The sequence below is a fragment of the Besnoitia besnoiti genome, chromosome VI (assembly GCF_002563875.1).
Source record: "Besnoitia besnoiti strain Bb-Ger1 chromosome VI, whole genome shotgun sequence".
Classification (NCBI taxonomy): domain Eukaryota; phylum Apicomplexa; class Conoidasida; order Eucoccidiorida; family Sarcocystidae; genus Besnoitia; species Besnoitia besnoiti.
This window is the reverse complement of record NC_042361.1, coordinates 135,721-151,921: the sequence shown is the minus strand read 5'-3', so window position 1 is coordinate 151,921 and position 16,201 is coordinate 135,721. Positions and strand designations below refer to the sequence as shown.

General features: G+C 59.5%; 2 protein-coding genes across 2 annotated transcripts; both read right to left on the bottom strand.

The window, feature by feature from the left end:
• Window positions 1-2,099: 2,099 nt before the first annotated feature.
• Window positions 2,100-12,502, bottom strand: BESB_064640 (uncharacterized protein; the record flags this gene model as incomplete). Its single annotated transcript, XM_029364859.1, has 14 exons — window positions 2,100-2,201; window positions 2,720-2,818; window positions 3,279-3,884; window positions 4,251-4,904; window positions 5,049-5,053; window positions 5,813-6,058; window positions 7,203-7,293; window positions 7,618-7,902; window positions 8,464-8,975; window positions 9,144-9,212; window positions 9,563-9,689; window positions 10,047-10,134; window positions 10,624-10,724; window positions 10,910-12,502. The coding sequence occupies 14 exons, from the start codon at window positions 12,500-12,502 to the stop codon at window positions 2,100-2,102; spliced, it is 4,578 nt and encodes a 1,525-aa protein (XP_029218442.1).
• A 1,942-nt stretch (window positions 12,503-14,444) lies between these two features.
• Window positions 14,445-15,494, bottom strand: BESB_064630 (PAN/Apple domain-containing protein; the record flags this gene model as incomplete). The annotated part of the gene is made up of 1 exon (XM_029364858.1): window positions 14,445-15,494. One exon carries the CDS (start codon window positions 15,492-15,494, stop codon window positions 14,445-14,447), a length of 1,050 nt encoding a protein of 349 aa, XP_029218441.1.
• Window positions 15,495-16,201: the final 707 nt, after the last annotated feature.

Here is a 16,201-nt window from a genome sequence, read left to right as displayed (position 1 = left end):
AGCGCTTTCCCCCCGTGCATGAGTTTTTTAGGGATTTTAGGGAATCAAGTTCTTATATATATATATATATATATATATATATATATATATATATATATATGTATATCTGATACGCGTTCTAGAGGGAGGGGCACCAGCGTGTCTCTGCCTCACCAGTGCCAGCCCTTTTCTGGTGGCAGCTAGCGATATATGCATATAATTATTTATATATATGCATATAGAGATAGACAGATAGATATTTATATTTCACTCCTAGAAGTACAACACCTCCATCGCTTCGAAAAAAGAGTTTTATTTCGCGAACACAGCGTGAGGCGCCTTGAGCTGTGTCTGTCAAAGATACGCTTGATGCCGCGCGGCTCGATGCACTATCGTGGTCACGCAAAATACGAGAGAACTTGGAACAGTAAACACAGCCCTTCAAAAACGCAACAGGTAGCGAAAGGGGAACACTCCATGCTGCGAGAAGCAGACGCAGCTTCTACTGTCTTTCGTGGTTTCCCCCGCCGAGTGAGCCCGGCACAGGGTTTTTGGGTGAGGTACGCAAGACTGCTGAGAGTTAGCCTGCGTGGCTGCATATAGATGACTGTTATATATATATATATATATATATATATATATATATATATATATATATATATATATATATATAACCCTAAACCCTATATATATATATATATATATATATATATATATATATATATATATATATATATATATATATATATATATATATATATATACATGCATACCGTCACTACGTCGGTAGATTTCCACTCTCCACTGTGCCTAATCTGTCCCGCGGACAAGACGCAATTTTTCGTTCGCGGAGACGAAGACAGAATACGCAAGAAGAGAGAAATTCGAACGGTTAGTGGCACACCGCAGCGCACTCTGTGAGACGGCAGGCGCACGGAGCGAAGGAACGAAACGCGCGCCGGGATACAGTCGGGTTGGAGCGCCGACGCATCACATCACTGCCTCAGCTCGCACAATTGAGACAGCTCTCGCGACGTCAGGAAAAGCGAGGATTGAACCTTGAATGTTTGAAGTCGCATCGCGGCAAACGAGAAGCTCCTCGCAGGAAAACGAGACAGAAAGGAGCCATGAAATGAGATGCCACAGACTGACGGAAAAGCGACAGCCACGAAAAAAAACAGGGACCCGCCACTCTTCACCAGGTTTCGCTCTCGAGTCTCACTCGCGGAGTCCTCTGTCTCGATCTCTCTCCTGAGCTTCATCCCTCAGCGCGACCTCAGAGGTCGCTGCGGCCACCGACCCCAGGACGGCCGCCCGACAAAAGAGAGAATTGGAAAAAGCGAAAGAATACTTGACGACGCCCGTGAAAATTGTCCCGGGTAGATTCGAGCCCGGTCGCCTTGGCTGCAGGGAGGATGCACTGCTTGAGGTGCCCTCTGGGTTGATCTTCGTGGATCTCTAGTTTCGAATGTGGCTCCTGCGTCTCTGCAGCTTCCCTACATTCTCTACAGCATACAGATAGAGAACTTCGTCAAGCAGCAGAGGGCGGCGCAGCTGGCCTCGGCGGTCCTTTGATATGATATTTTGGGCAGCTCCTCTGTTGGAGCCGTTTCAATCGGGAACGCCCCCCCACAATCTTGGAATCTCTGCTGTCTGGATGATCAGGAGCGTACATTAAAGCTTGGTGAAACACCATGCACGGCGTATCCGCATCAGATCGCTGCGCCTACAGCGCGCGCTCTCCGTCGTCAGGCTCCAACGAGATCTCTTTGAAGGAAAGGAGACGCAAACGCAAAGCGTCACGTAGCCGGGAACCGGCCGCGCTCCCTCCACCTGGATTCTGAGAGCGGAGCGCTCGCCCTGCGATCCTCTGGAGCGCTGCTGTTCTCCCTTTTTTTCAGCGTCGCGCTCACTTCCGCTAGAAAATGAGGTCACTTCCTTGCCTCTTGGGGTCCCCCGCGCGTGAGCGACTGCGCGACCTCGCTCCTCCTGCGCGGCCGGTGGGGTGTTTTCCCTTTCCTGTTGCCTCTGCTTCGCGTGTAGCGCTCCGCAAAGTCTGTGATGTCCTGTGGGGTTTTTTGCTCCAGCGTGCTTGCTTGCTTACATTCTTGTTTTTAGAACTACTCTCTGCCTTCGCGCAGCTCTCGCTGCTGCGTTCCAGCCGCTGCAGGCGAGACGGAGAACCACGGGTGTCGCAGAGCTTCCTCCGCCGAGAGTCGCTCCTGCAAAGAAGGCGACAGACGCGAAAGGCAAGTCGCGAGGAAGGCGAGACTCCCCCGGCAGCACACCGAAGAACGGAGGCACGACGGGCGCACGAACGCTGACGCAGAGGACAGAGGAGGAGGGAGGGAGGGAAGAGTCGTGTGTGCGGAAGTCCGTCGAGAAAAGAAAACGCACACGCAGAACGAAGGGAAAAGCGAAGACAGAAGAAGCATTCCCACGACGCAGTTCGTCGGTTCTCCCTTGAGAATGTGTGGCAACAGCGAGAGACACACCACCACGAGTATTGTATTCGAGGACCTTTTGAATTCACTCAAATCGAATCGACAAGGGCTTTAAAGATCCCGGAACGGCCGCTCGGCTCCCCCAAGACGAGGCAACACGCTGCGTGGACGCAAAACGGAGCGAGACGACGGGAGAGAGGCACTCCGGCGGGGCCAGCGGACAGAACACAAGAGGGCAGATGAGGCCGCGGCAACTCACGGGGCGGCGAAGGCCGAAACAGAGGGAGAAAACGAACCTGCGGATCGAAGGCGAGCAGCTTGCGAAGCAAATCGCGCGCCAGTCCGTTCGGCAGGCCGACGCTCGCCCGGTCGCGCTCGCGCAAGAGTCGCGCGAACTGAAATTAAAAACAACCGCATGTCCGCAGATTCCACGCCCGCGTGCGAAGGACATGGCAGGTTCCCGCGCGCGCCTCCCGTCCATAATTACACATACTCGACAAAGGCACTCGCATACACTACATATACACAAACATATACATAGATATATACTTAGTTCGACGCCGACACATTTACATCATGCAACACGATGCATCCCTCTTGCGTGAGAGCATGTATGCATATGTATATTTGGATGTAGACAGTTCACCTCCCCTCCTCCCCCTGCTCGGTAAAAGCGTATAATTGATAGGACCTAGGCAGAGACGGGTAGCACCCACAGCGCAGCAGACGTAGTCACGCAGAAGCAGAGGTGCCGCCATGTGCATGAAAATACCTACAACAAGCACACGCGCACAAAACCGTGTATGTGTCTACGCTGGTTGATGCGAGTCTGCGCAGGTTGGCTGCAGCGCCTACTAGAGCGTCGTCGCACTCGGCGGGGTCGTGGCTCATTTTCCTTTTCCAGCTCCTCGCGCCTCCTTCGGGGGGTAGCTCGCCGGTCTTCTCTGTGTCGCGCTCGGTCTCCTCGCCATCGGCGGTCTCGCCTGCCTCTTCCTCCGCTCGCTCGACGCGCTTCCTGCCTTTGGGTTTCTTCGCGGCGACAGCCAGCTCCGCCGCGCCCCGGGCGGCCTGGATGAGTGCGTTACGCTGTGCGCGGACTACCACAGCCGCGTCTTTTGCGCCGCCGTCGCCTTCGCGGCTCAAGGCCCCAGGCGAGGCCAGGAGTTTCGCCGACCCGTTCGGCGCAAGCCGAAAAGCGCGCCCCCCTGCGGTCTCCTCCGCAGCGCCGCCAAGAGCCTCCCGACAAAAGGCCTGCGCTCCGCCGGCGGCTTCGCGCCCCCGCCGCGCCCGGCACACGACGCGCGGCTCGCCAGCCGCCGCGCACGTCGGGCTAGAAGGAGACGGACACGGACCCGGCGGCGGGGCGGCGAGTGAAAGTCCGGTCTCCTCCTCGCGCCGCACCAGCTGCAGGAACTGGAAGAGCTCCGCGCGCGCCTCCTCGGGCGAGTCGAGGCCTTGAGCCTGAAGCGCCAAACGGCAAACAGACGCTCGTGAGAAAAGTTCACACGCTGCGCGCGGAAGGAACGGCCTCACACGGCGACCCACAGCTGGCGAGAGAAAGGCCGCGTAGCGGCGCAGAAGCGTGACACAGCATTGCGGCGCGGCAGAAGGCGCGCGCGGAGTCAGCCGCGTATGCGTGAAGGAGGGTGCGGGGCGGGGGGCACCTCCTCAAAACAAAAACGTCCGCGTCCTACCCGGGGCGGGCCCGTCCGCCTCCAGACGAGCCCGGGTGTCGGTGCAAAAACGGGAGGCGGGCGTTGCCTTACGAAACTGTCGAGGGTCGTTCAAAGCCGCCACTTGTCCCCGGACCCCTGTATCTTCTCCTACCTTCAATGTTCCGCTCGCCGCTCTCTCTGGCTCGCGTTCGAGGAGCCTAGGAGGGGGCGAGTCCCCCTGGGCTCCGCGTCCGACCGCGTGGGGCGCGGAGTCTCGCGCGTCGCCCTCTGCGCGTTCGAGGCCCCGGTCTCCGCCGCAGGCTCGAAAGTCCGCAACAGGGCACGCCGCCCGGCAGACGTAGCCAAGCGCTGCGGAGTAGCTCGAGAGCGAGTCGCAGAGCGAAACGAGCACGCGCAGCACCGAGCCGAATAGGTAGTTGGTAAGGAAGGGCGACAGGTAGACCGGGGCGAAGTACCGCAGCGGAGCGACCGCCAGGCTCGGCGCAGCCATTACTGCGGCCTCGTCCGCAAATGCGGAGGACCCAGCGGCAAGAGGAGCCGCCCCGCCCGCAGAGCCCGACCGGCAGCCTCCCTGACTCGACGAGGAAGAGAGAAGCGCCGCCCTGGCGGGTGGCGCGTTAAAGGGCTCTTCCAGGCGCGTGGCTTGGGGCGGAAAAGGCCGCCGAGCAGACGGCGACAAGGCAGAAACGAAGAGCGACGGCGCGTGGTCCTGCGGCCAAGGAACGAGGCAGAGCGCACCCAGCGCCTGGTACAGCAGCGCCTTCTCCACGGCGGCCGCCGACTGAAACGCGAAGCGGCGCTCGAGCTGGCGAGGAGAGCAGAGGAGAACACGCAGAAACACTCGAATGCATGCGTAGCGCACTTCAAAGACGCGCGAGACCCACGGACACCGAGCTCAGATTCAGCTGCTCGTCAGCGCTTTCGGTCGGTGACCTGTGTGCACACCTACCTCTCCTACCCCCGCAGACACATACCAACACTGAGCAGAAAGAGCGCAGAAGTCACGAATGAAAAGCGGCACATCTTGCTGCGCTCTCTCTCTGTGCCCCTTCTGGATTGGAAAATCCGCCGCGACCCCTATCGTTAGAGTTCTTCCGTCTCTCTGTTCGCCGCAGTACGCGTTCGTCTTCCTTGTGTTTTCTACTCGCATTCCTAGGTCTCTGGGCCTGGATGTCGCTGGTCTGCTCATCTGCGCCTCGCCTCCGCCACGCTCTACCTGCCGCTACAGCAAGCCTGGCCGCCTCGCGCTGGGTCGAGGATCTCCTGCGCTCCTCCCCCTTCGCCTTTTCGTCCTCACCTGCCAGCCCGGAACACTCCACTCCCACCCCCACGGAGTGATCCCCGACCTGCTTTCGCCTCCCTGCCTTTTCTGCTTTTCTCAGACTCCCATATTCGGCTGCTCTTCTTCCGGCCGCGCTGCGCCTTAGCCTGTCTCTTTAAGCCGATTAAGGGCCTAGGGTGTCGTGGGATTGATGGTCTTTCGCCCTCTTCTCTTTTCGTGATCTCACCTTCACGCGTGTGCGCGCGTCGTGGACAACGAGCGGGTCGAGGTCTCCGAGGACGATCTTCAGCACCGTAAGGCCGACGCCCCATATGTCGTAAGCAGGCGATCTCCAGTATTCTCCTTCCGCAAATCTCTTCGTTTTTGCGTAGTCTCCGCTATTCGGCCGCCTCGATGTCTCGTCGTGCCCGCGCGCGGCGCACCCCCCCGACCTGGACAGGCCCTGCCACCGAGCTCCCTTTCCTTCACGTGCGCTTCCTCGCTTCGCTCCGCGGCCGCATCCCGCGCCGCCTCGAGGATCTCCGTCGCCTGGTGTCCGAGTTCGGCCGCGTCTTCCCGCGCGGAGTTCAGGCGAATCGAGGCGGTCGCGAAGCTCTCTGGGGGCTGGTAGCCCTTGGTCTCCTGTGCCGCCGATGGCTCGCCCTCATCGAGAAGCGAGAAAAAGGTCTCAATCGCCGCTGAAAAGAGACAAGCACGCGTGTCCTGGCACAGTCAAACCGCAGTCCGGTGAGGCACACGCGGCTCCGCCGCGATCTCAGACTTCTCGCGACCCGCCCTGCACTCGTACAGAGCCGCGATCCCCGCCGCTGCGCAGGTGAGGGCGTGGAAGCCTGAGAGTTCACCCGCGGACTCGCCTTCCACGCAAAACTCGAAACCAGCCAAGGTGCACACAAACAATGGGCCCCACTCCCTCTAATAAAGTCAGCGGAGATACCCCGCGGAAAAGCTCTCTCTCTCTCGCCTTGCTTTCTCTCATCTTTATTCTGCCAGGGAATCCCTCGCAGCGGGTGTGGAGTGAGGGAGAAAAGCAGAAAGAGACCGATGAAGAGTGCACTCTCGAAAGGAATGCCCGACGGGGAGATCAGCGCGGCAAGAATAGAGGCAAAGCATGCAGAAATACTGCAGCGAGGCAGAAACACGCGGGCAGAAAGGACATGCATGCGCAGCCTGAGCGCTCCGCGCACAAGCACATACAGGATTCCACATATAAACGTTCCCATGTGTGGGTGTGTGAACCATGAACGTGCGTCTGAGCCGATCACACAGCATGCAAACAGATAGATAGATATACATATAGTTGTAGATATAGATATACAGAATAGACAAACAGATAGATATAGATAGACAGATAGATAGATGTGGCACTGATGAACCCTCCGGAGAAGCTGCGCGGAAAAAAAAAGCTGTCCTCCGCCGCGTCTCATGACCCGTTTGGAGCGACAGAAGAGAAATGCCATTCAGCAAGAGGGCGGCTCAGGCGACCGCGGCGAAGCTGCATCGCGCGCCGTCGTCCACGCCAGGACGTCGCCAGCGCTGAGGCCGTGAGGGCGAGTGTTCAACATATATGGACTGGTTTCCATATTTGAACATGGATACGGCTGAATGTTGTCTGTTTTTTTTTCATGCTCAGAGATGGCCCTTGTGCTGTGCATGCCCCCGCCAGGCGTATGAAATTGCTACACCGATCAAGCCACAGCAGACGTTCTCTCCTCTGCGACGCTTTCTTCTTAGAGACGCTTTCTCTTCTGCAACGCTTTCTCTTCTGCGACGCTGTCTTCTCGCGGGGCGTCGCGCCGACTTCCAACGCGCGTGGCGACTCACTCGCGTTCCGATGTGCAGAGGTCAAGATGGCGCTCCCCCAGTCTGCGAGGCGAATGTCGAGAGGGAACGACGGGCGCAGCAGCACGTTCTCCTGAGCAGGCCAGACACGACGCGCGAGGCGCAGACGGGGAACTGCAGAGCGACCCGCACGGAAGAAGAGACGCCAGCAGCGCCGACGCGTCGCCCTTCACCGCGACCCACGAGAACCGCAGCCCATGCGCAGGAGTAGCAAGCAGGAAGTACACGCTTCCTAGAGCAAAAAAAAATAACAAAGCCGGGCGCAGCACGCACGCACAAAGCTGCTTGCCCACACGCCCTACGCGAAAATGGACTGAGCGAAGAGGAGAGAAAACAGGCGCGGCAGAGAGCGCTCGTGCGAGTCGAGCGCGAAGCAGAAAACGAGACAGCCCCGTACTGGCTTCACGTCGCGGTGGGTGATGCCGGCTCTGTGCGCGTGAGCGGTCGCTTCGAGGAGCTGCCGCACAATGACGCGGAGGAAGAGAAGGAAGTCGGGAGGCGCCGAGCCCTGCGAAAAGACCTCGTAGAAGGCCTGAAACGGCGACGCCGCGCGCGGCCGCGCTCCAGCAGAGGAAGAAAACTCGGACGAGAACCCGCTGCCCGGCACCGGACCCCCAGACGGGTTTCGGGCCCGGTCCCCCGGCAGCTTGCCGCGACGCTTCAGAAGCCACCAAAGCTCCGACTGGCGCAACGCACATGACAGAAAAAAGTCCAAGAAAATGAAAAGACGCGAGGGAGAAAAACTGCGGAAACACGCAGCCAACAGGACAGGACATACGCGTAGCGCGTGACACGCAGCTGACAACGGTTTCAGACGCACATGCATCAACATGTGTACATGTGCTTACACATATATATATATATATATATATATATATACATGTGTAAGTGCGCAACTTGCTCCTCTGGAGACTTCGATACGTAAATGTTGGCGCTCATACATTCCTATAATCACCTCCGCAGAGCTATGTCCTGCACACGCATTCATTATATATGCAGACATGTGTGCGTAGTTGTCCTCCGAGCAGAAAGACTCCGCATGCAGGCATACGCACAGTTCCGCTCGCAAATAAGCATGCAGGTGGGGGAGAGGGGGGGAGCGCACCTTCTACAGCTACAACGGTGCGGCTATCGTAACGTGCAAAGGAGTTGTCTCGAGAAAGGCAAGGCAAACACCCGAGAGCAGGAAACGTGCGCGCACTCGTGTGCGTGCATTTTCCGCTTCTTTTTGCCCTGATCTTACGGGCGCCAAGATACCTCCTCGTCGCTCGTCGGGCGAGAAAAAGAGGTGCGACAACGAGTAGCCTTCGTTCACGAAGACGAGCCATAGGTCCTCCTCCTCGTCGCGCCTTGCGCCTTGATCCTCCCCGTTCGCGCGCGGGTCCTCTTCGCGCGGCTCTCCCGGCCGCGCGCGTCCTGCTGTCTTCGCTTGGCTCTCTTCACTGGCGCTGCTCTCCTCGCTGTCACCCCCTCCCCCCCCCCGGTCTCGCTTCCCCCGCAAGGTCGCCGCGGCGGCGCGCCTCGCGCCGTCGCGGCTTTCTCCGTCCGCCTCCTTCGCCCCCGCGGCGCCTGCTGCGCGCTGGCGAGCTCCGGCTCCCCGACCAGCCCCGGAAGGGTCTGCGGGCGCGGCGTCTGGTCTCCTCCCTGTGTCTGTCACGTCCGCAGGAGAAGCGGCCTCGGCGGCCGCCGGGTCGCCAGGCAGCGTGAACGCCTCAAGGAAGCGAGCGATGTGCCCTGCCCCCGAGAGCATTTGGCCTGAGGGAAGAGAAGGAGACGCGCAGTCGTGGAGAGGGTCTTCTTCGCCCGGCGCCAGCGAACAAACCAGACGCCTCCTTCGCGCGGTCGCGCGCCTGTCTTTTCTCTAGAGGTGCGTGCCGCCCGAGCTTCTTTCTCTGCTAAGGCCACTGCGGCTGCAGTTCCTACCGGTGCGCAGATTCTCAACTGGTTGGCCTCCGCGCCCACGGCTGTCTCTCGCTGCGCGAGGCGCACGGCCTGCAGCGGGCCCGAACAGAGGCGAACACGAGCTCGCAAAAGAGACCGAGGGCACGAAAAAGAAGCGAAGAGAAAAAAGGCCAGCCCAACCAGGGGCGCAGAGCGCTCGCGCGGAGAGGCGCAAGACCAGGCGCAGAGACGCAGCCGCGGACAGACCCCGACCGGAGGGAAAGGATCGCGACGCACGAGAGAGGACAAAGGGCGGAGGAGAAGGCAGATTGAACTGCACTGAGAGGCCCGGGAGCTACCGCGAAAGACGAGAACTGCGAACCGGGCACGCGCGCGACAGGGAAAACGTGAGACCGCCCGACGAAGGCGGGGTGCTCGCAAGCGGGGTTGCGGCCCCTCACCGAAGAAAATTTCTCTCTCTCCACTCAAGCGAATCTGCTTGCCGCGGCGATCGCGCGGATGCCGCATGCGCTTCAGGACGACGTGTCTGTGCTCGGCGCCGCTATCGAGAGCCAAGGCCTTCCAGACCTGCGAACTCGAAGCGAAACAAGAGACACGACGGGGAACCGCGTGCACGGCTTGAAACGAGTTCAGCGAAGCCGCTCTCGCACGGCCGAGCCGGGCAGAAAGGCAGACGCTGCTGCAGCGAGACAAAGCACGCCTTCGCCAATGAGGAAGAGCGTACGAAGTCGCGCAGAAGCCGCGTCATCGGCGCACGCCCACGCCTCAAATGGGGTCGTCTCGCCCCTGCCCTGGGGTGCCTGGCCCTGGGCGTCAAGCACCGGCTGAGCGGAACGAGACCCGCGTCGCCCAGCGAGGCGCTGCGACGCTCGTCGCCGCGGCATGGCGTCCACGGTTCTCTGCGGTTGCGTAGCTCTTTCTCACCTCGCCATACGCGCCTTGTCCGATCTTCTTGAAGAGTTTGTAGTGCTTCTCGTCGCCGTCGGACCAGAACGGAAAGGCCTTGAGGTATCTGCAGCGGCACGCAGAGAGCCAGTTGCACGCGGCCTTGTGTCTACATGGATCCCCCTTGGAAAGCCCGAGTTCTTCAGGAGATCGCCCTCGACACCCGAGCCATAAAAGAAAGACGCACGTGAGGGAGGAGGCGAGAGAAAACAGAGGCCACAAAGGGCATGGGAGAGAACGAGACTACACGAGAGTCCAGACACAGACACGGCGAAGAAGACCGCCCGACCAGCTGCGACCGGAACGCGGGGAACAAGCCCACAGGCGCTGGAGGGGTTTGCAGGAAAGGGCTAAGTCAACCCCCGGCTGAGAGGCAAAACGACCCCGCGTAGAGGCGTAGCGCAGAGCGTTTCTAACGCTTCTGCCTCTCTTGTTTCGTCTTGCGTCCGCTTGAGCACGCGCACACCGCGCCGCTAAGCCGATAGAGAGACTTCGGGGCTAGGCGACAGCTCGGCTTTTTTTCTCGTGTCTGGCAGCTCCGCGTGAGCCCTCTTACATATCCGGGTTGAGGCAGCGCCCCGAAGAGGCGGTCTCGCTGGTCACGGCAATGGCCTCTTCGCTGCCTCCGCCGTTGCCTCGGTCCGACCGATCGAAGCGCTGAAACAGGGAAGGGCCTTCGAAGGCGACGATCCACAGCCGCTGGACATCCTCGTCGTAGTACGCAACCGCAGACCACGCGTCGGGCGCAGCAGACCCCGTCCCGTCCCGCTCGGCGAGTTGGGCTCCGCGAGCCGTCAGGGGCGGCGGGGCGACGAAGCGCGGGGGGCGGCGCTCGGCCTCACGAGTGAGCACTTGCAACACGGCTCCTCCGCTCTCCTTTTCACCGGTATGGCGAGACTGAAGAGCCAGCATTCCGTGGGATACGGGGAGGCAGCTGCCCCCCTCGGCTCGATGCCCGTTCCCGCACACGGAAGAGATGCGGCGCGGAGGAGACGACGGACTGCGCCTTGACGCTTCGTGGTCCGTGGGCGGGCGGGAAAAAACGTGCACCCGATTAGCCAGGTCGCTGGTTGCGTCAGCGGGGGGGAGCACCTTTCCCCTCGGGTGTTTTCGCCGCACAAAGGCGGCGACTCTGCCAGCGGAAAGGCGGGTTGACCTCTACTACGTGGCGGAGGTGACCGGTGCGGATCCCCAGTGGGAGCTCCAGCCAGAGGGAACGCAGGCAGCAACGCGTCGTCGCCCTCAACTCTGGGCGGAAGCTGGAGACTCGGGTCGCTTCCTGCAGGTTCTTCGCGAGCACGCGCTCGCGTCTCCGCCGGCTTCAACAGGTGCGAGGACCGGCGAGTGGAGTCCGGAGGGAGAGACAGGCTTGAGAATGAGACGCCCGGCGGAAGAAAAGAGGAAGGGCGGACAAAGGGGCGAGGGTCAAAAGCAGGCGCGACACTTCCCTGTTCTCCGTTCAGCGTCCGCGTGTTCTCCGCCACCGCAGAGATGAAGGCCGCAGCTGCGTGCGTGGCTGAAACGCCCGGCGAGCCCCCATGCGCAGCTCCGAGATAGGGAAGAGCCGACGGAGAAAAACCACTGTGTAGACCACTGTGTAGCTGACTGAGAAGAAGGAACTTGCCCGCGACCACCGCGCCCTTCTTCGCAGGAGGCGGCTCGGCGGAGGCTGTGGACGACTTTTGCGGCTCCACGGGCTCACGGGGTGAACACGGCAGCGCAGCCCAGGCCATAGAGGAGACCGCCGCAGCTGCGCGACGGAGCGCAGACGACAAAGCAGGCGAGGAGCTGTCCGGCTTTCGCGTGTCGCCGTCGTTCGTCCCTGGCGTGGGGGAGGCGCAGCTTGCATGACCGCCTGTGGGCTGAGCTGGTCCGCGTCTAGGGAACAGCGCAGGCATCTCCCCTTCGGCGCGCTGGTAGCCTCGAGAGGACTGCGGGTCTGGCACATTCGCTGCGCAGTCCGCCGAGGCCAAAGCAGCCCCGCCGCTCCTGTCATTCCTCGCTGCTGCACAGGCCCTCTCCGCGGTCAGCGGCCCTTGCCCATCCCCTCGCGCACGCCCCTGCGGCAGCCCACTGGCACCCGCTTCTGCTGCGGCGCGATGTGGACTAGCTTCGGCGCCGCCACGAGAAGAAACGCGCTCAGCCAGGGAAGGTGGTTCGACGCCCGGGGGCTGCCCGCCTCCGTGACCTCTCTGACTCTCAGCCAGCCCCTCGCTGCCCACGCAAGCATCGGCGATGCCAAAGGCGAGAATCCCCGGAGTTGTCAGCTCTGACGGAGAGTCAGAAGCCGAGAAAACCTTGTCATGTGCCAGGGCGTGGCGGCCGCATGACGCGCAGGTGAATGCGAGGACCGAACAGATGAAAACCAGTCGGGCGGCGCGTGCCGAAATCGCGGAAGCCGCGCCCGCAGCAGCAAAGAGCAGACACGAAAGCATCGTGTGATGTCCCTGCTGCGGGAAGGATCAGCTTCGTCGCCTCGTCACTACGCCGAACCGGGCGCAAATCCACAGAAAGGCCACACCAACGCACTACGAACCCGCTCGCGTGCGCGTGAACGGACAGGAGAGTGACTGAGATAGCGTGTATGTGGACCGACAGTTACATGGCTCCTAAAATGCGAAGGCATAAAACGGTGGAATCGCGTTGCAGCGGCCTCTAGCGTGCGAGTTTCCCCCGATGTCAGTGAACGCCAACAAACGGATATGTCAGAAGGCGCTCGTTTTACAGTGGAAGGCGGACGCAGGCGGCCTGGCCCCAGCAGACTCGGAAACCAGGCAACAGTTCGAAACTACCGAGTTTGCACGTGGGAGCCGGCAGGTCACGGAACGACGACTGCCTGAGAGCGAACCGCACAGCACAGTACTAAGTCGTGTCCGCTTGGCGCTGCTCGTTTGCAGCACCGTCCCCCGAGGCACGCCGCAGCATTGTCACAACGACCTGCCACCGAATGTATCGCATACACGTTTCCTATTCAGATAGGGCTACATCAGGCATTCAAAAATCGACGCCACGATGTTCCCGGTAGCGTGTCGGAGGCCGCAGCATGCGGGTGACCTGCGCGTAGTCTGGTGGAGGCCCCCCCGGGGACTCTGAACAGTGAAAGTCTCGCTAACCATCCCCAGATGCTGCATCTGCCGAGGAGCGCTAGAAAGTACCGCAGAGGCGACACTGACGCGTGACCACAACGGGTTTCCTTTTCTGTCGAGCTGCCAAGAAAACGAGCACAAACGAGACATGAGACGCATGCGCAACGGGTCCAGAAGATACCATACCTGGTCGGTGCGCGCTGATACATCACCTGGTGTGCCACCCGCGCAGTTGCCACGGCAGCTCGAAGATCGTACGCTGCGCTTCCAGTTGCAGGCCGCGTGGCGTCATGCCCGCAGGCGCGGGATTGTCTGACCGCGTGAATCGGTGAAGTCTATCTAGTGTCATCGGTTGAAATGGTTACAGTGGTTCGTGCGTGAGGAGGCGACGCCGAAGGTTGCTGCGTCCTGGCTGCAGCAAGTGATCGTAATGAAGCACGGACCCCGGCTGCTCTACTGGGCGATGCCGCACGCTCGCAAGCGGTACTGGATAGTAAGGGTGCTGCGCATGAATGCACAAAAGTTTCCCTCTCTCTAGCGGCAAATCATTCCAAACCCACTGGTGGACTGCACGCACGTGTGTGTTCGTGGTGCCACTGGTTTCCTAGGTTGCCGCCGCTACTCCCGCCAACCCGGCGGCTCCTCCCCCTTTGTGCGCCGACAGAACATGGGCACCTCGCAGTTCGCAGAGAGTTCACGTTAGTAGATGCTCTTCCGCCTACGCAGGCGGGTGGTGTCGACCAGTGTTTGCGCGAAAGAGCTAACCACGCCGAGTTCGTGCGCTTGCCCAACCCCGCCACACGCATCTCCACTGTTACTGCAGTCTCTCCCCTCACTCGAACGACAGTTTCACACGGCTTGCGGGGGTTTCTACTGAATGAGTCAATGTGTTTCTGGGACCCGCATGAGAACGCCGGTCCCATCAGCATCCTTGCTCAGAGGGTGCGTTTTGTGCTGCTGCTATGACCTGCCTCTCGAACATCTACAGAAGTCTCGAACCCTGGTGCGGGGACCCGCTGACAAGAGGTAAGCGCATGGTAAAATACCAGTCTGTATTACATTTGATGGATAAAAACTTAGCAGCTCACATAGCGCCAGCCAAATTGCTCAGCCATGTCATGTGTTTGATGGGGCGGACAGGGCATCACATCCGAAAGAATGGTGCCCCTGACTTCATTCGAGAGAATGTGCGCACGCGGCGACACGCAGACCACGATGGCTTAACGTCAGCCCTTATCTACCCCTTCCCCCCTCAGGCAGTCGCCCACCACTTCCTGTAGACAAGAAATGACTAGAGAGATACGTTACCTCCTCTCGACGACGAGTCAGTCTGCGGCACAGCCCGCAAGCCTGACAGGGTACACCCCTCGTTGTTGAAATGGAAAAAGGCGCATTTGTTGTTTTCCCAACAACTCAGTTGACACGCAGCAAAGGTGCCCACTTCCGACCGTGGAAGCGTAGCGACCTCATCTCCTGTGTACTTCGTCTCCTCCACGACCATAGTCGTCGGCAACCCACAATGTTTGGGCCCCGAGAATATACCATTCTTCCTAACCTTGCTGTTTGGAACCTGAGACCCTGCTTTGTGCCAACACAACTTGGAGCCGGAATCCCACGAGAAGTACTCGCACCGCTCGTCGTTGAGGCATTTCTTCTGACACTCTGCCGCCGATTCAGTCAACATCCTTCTAAGATCGTTCTTGGGGTAGTCAGTGTTAGGCATGATGCACCAGTGGGCCGCGCACGTTTTAGGACCGGCTATGTAGTTCTTTGCAGGATGGAGCCCGAGCACAGCATTATTGCTAACCTTGAAAAGGCATTTCTTGTGCGTATCGAAGAGAAAGTAGTGACAAGACTGCTCGGCCTGGCAGGCCGCCTCGCACGCGCTGAGAGAGTTCACGCCACGCTGCCCTTGGTCCGAAAGGTTTCGCTCTCCCTTGAAATCATACCCATCGATGACACAGATAGGGCAACGCTTCGGACCAGCCACAGCGTTCACGTTCTCCACGCCTTCCCGCGGTTTGTGTGAGTGGAGGATGCATCGTTTGGTGTCGGTCAAGTAAGTGAACCATTCGCACTGCGGATGCTGGTTGCACACCTTTTGGCAACTGTTGAAGTCACTGATGTCGGGGAACTCGTTCAGCAAGAAGCTACGGTACTGCCTGCCTCTGGTAACACAGCCGGCAGATGTTATCTGAGTTTCGACAAAGGAATGGGCACCGGCCGCTTGTGTCCGCAGCCCTTGGTGCCGAATCGCCTCCGTAACTCTGGGCAGACTCAGCGCTGCAGTGGCAATAAAAAGAGTGAGCCACGGAGGCAGGTCCGCCCTGGAAAAACGCATGGTTGCTAAGGCGCGATCAGTGGCGTGACGCTGCAACGGGGGAAGCATGCGCTCACGAGCGTGTGTTGACGCAAGGAGGAAACGAGAGAAACCCACGTTTGCTGGAGTCACACGTGCTATACCGACTGAAAGGGGAAATCAGAAAGGAAGAACGTTAAGTGGTGCTTCAGCTTAGACGTTTCATGCCGCTGTCCCCACGTGGCTAGTTGGTCTCCCCCACCCCACGGCGGCGGTGAGGCGGCACCATCGAACTCCCCATCGCTAGCTGTTGCATATGGAGGATGTGCCCCGCGTGCAGAGGCATCATCGCTTCTGCACGATGGATCGACGCCTCGGTGTGTGTTGGGGAAACCGTCAGGTTTACCTGCACACAGACACCGCCTGCAATTCTGTCGTAAATGCTTGTGTTAATATAATTTTCTGCTTTGTGTGAATAAGACCCGCATTCTGCCGGTTAGAAGCGACTATCAAAGTGGTCATTCAAAACAAAATTCATAGCGCCGAAATACAGTTGAAATGATAGAAAGCGGTAGACGGAAATTTGAATTGTGAAAGGTGATTGATTGTACAGAGCAGTTCATCATAGGCCTCGGCGAACGAAGGCAGGTACATTCCTATTCCTTGTGAGGTCGAGGCCTCTACAGAAGCAGGTCGATCCAGGTGTATGTACTGGGAGATTAGAGGAAAACCGAAAGAGGAGGCGAGGC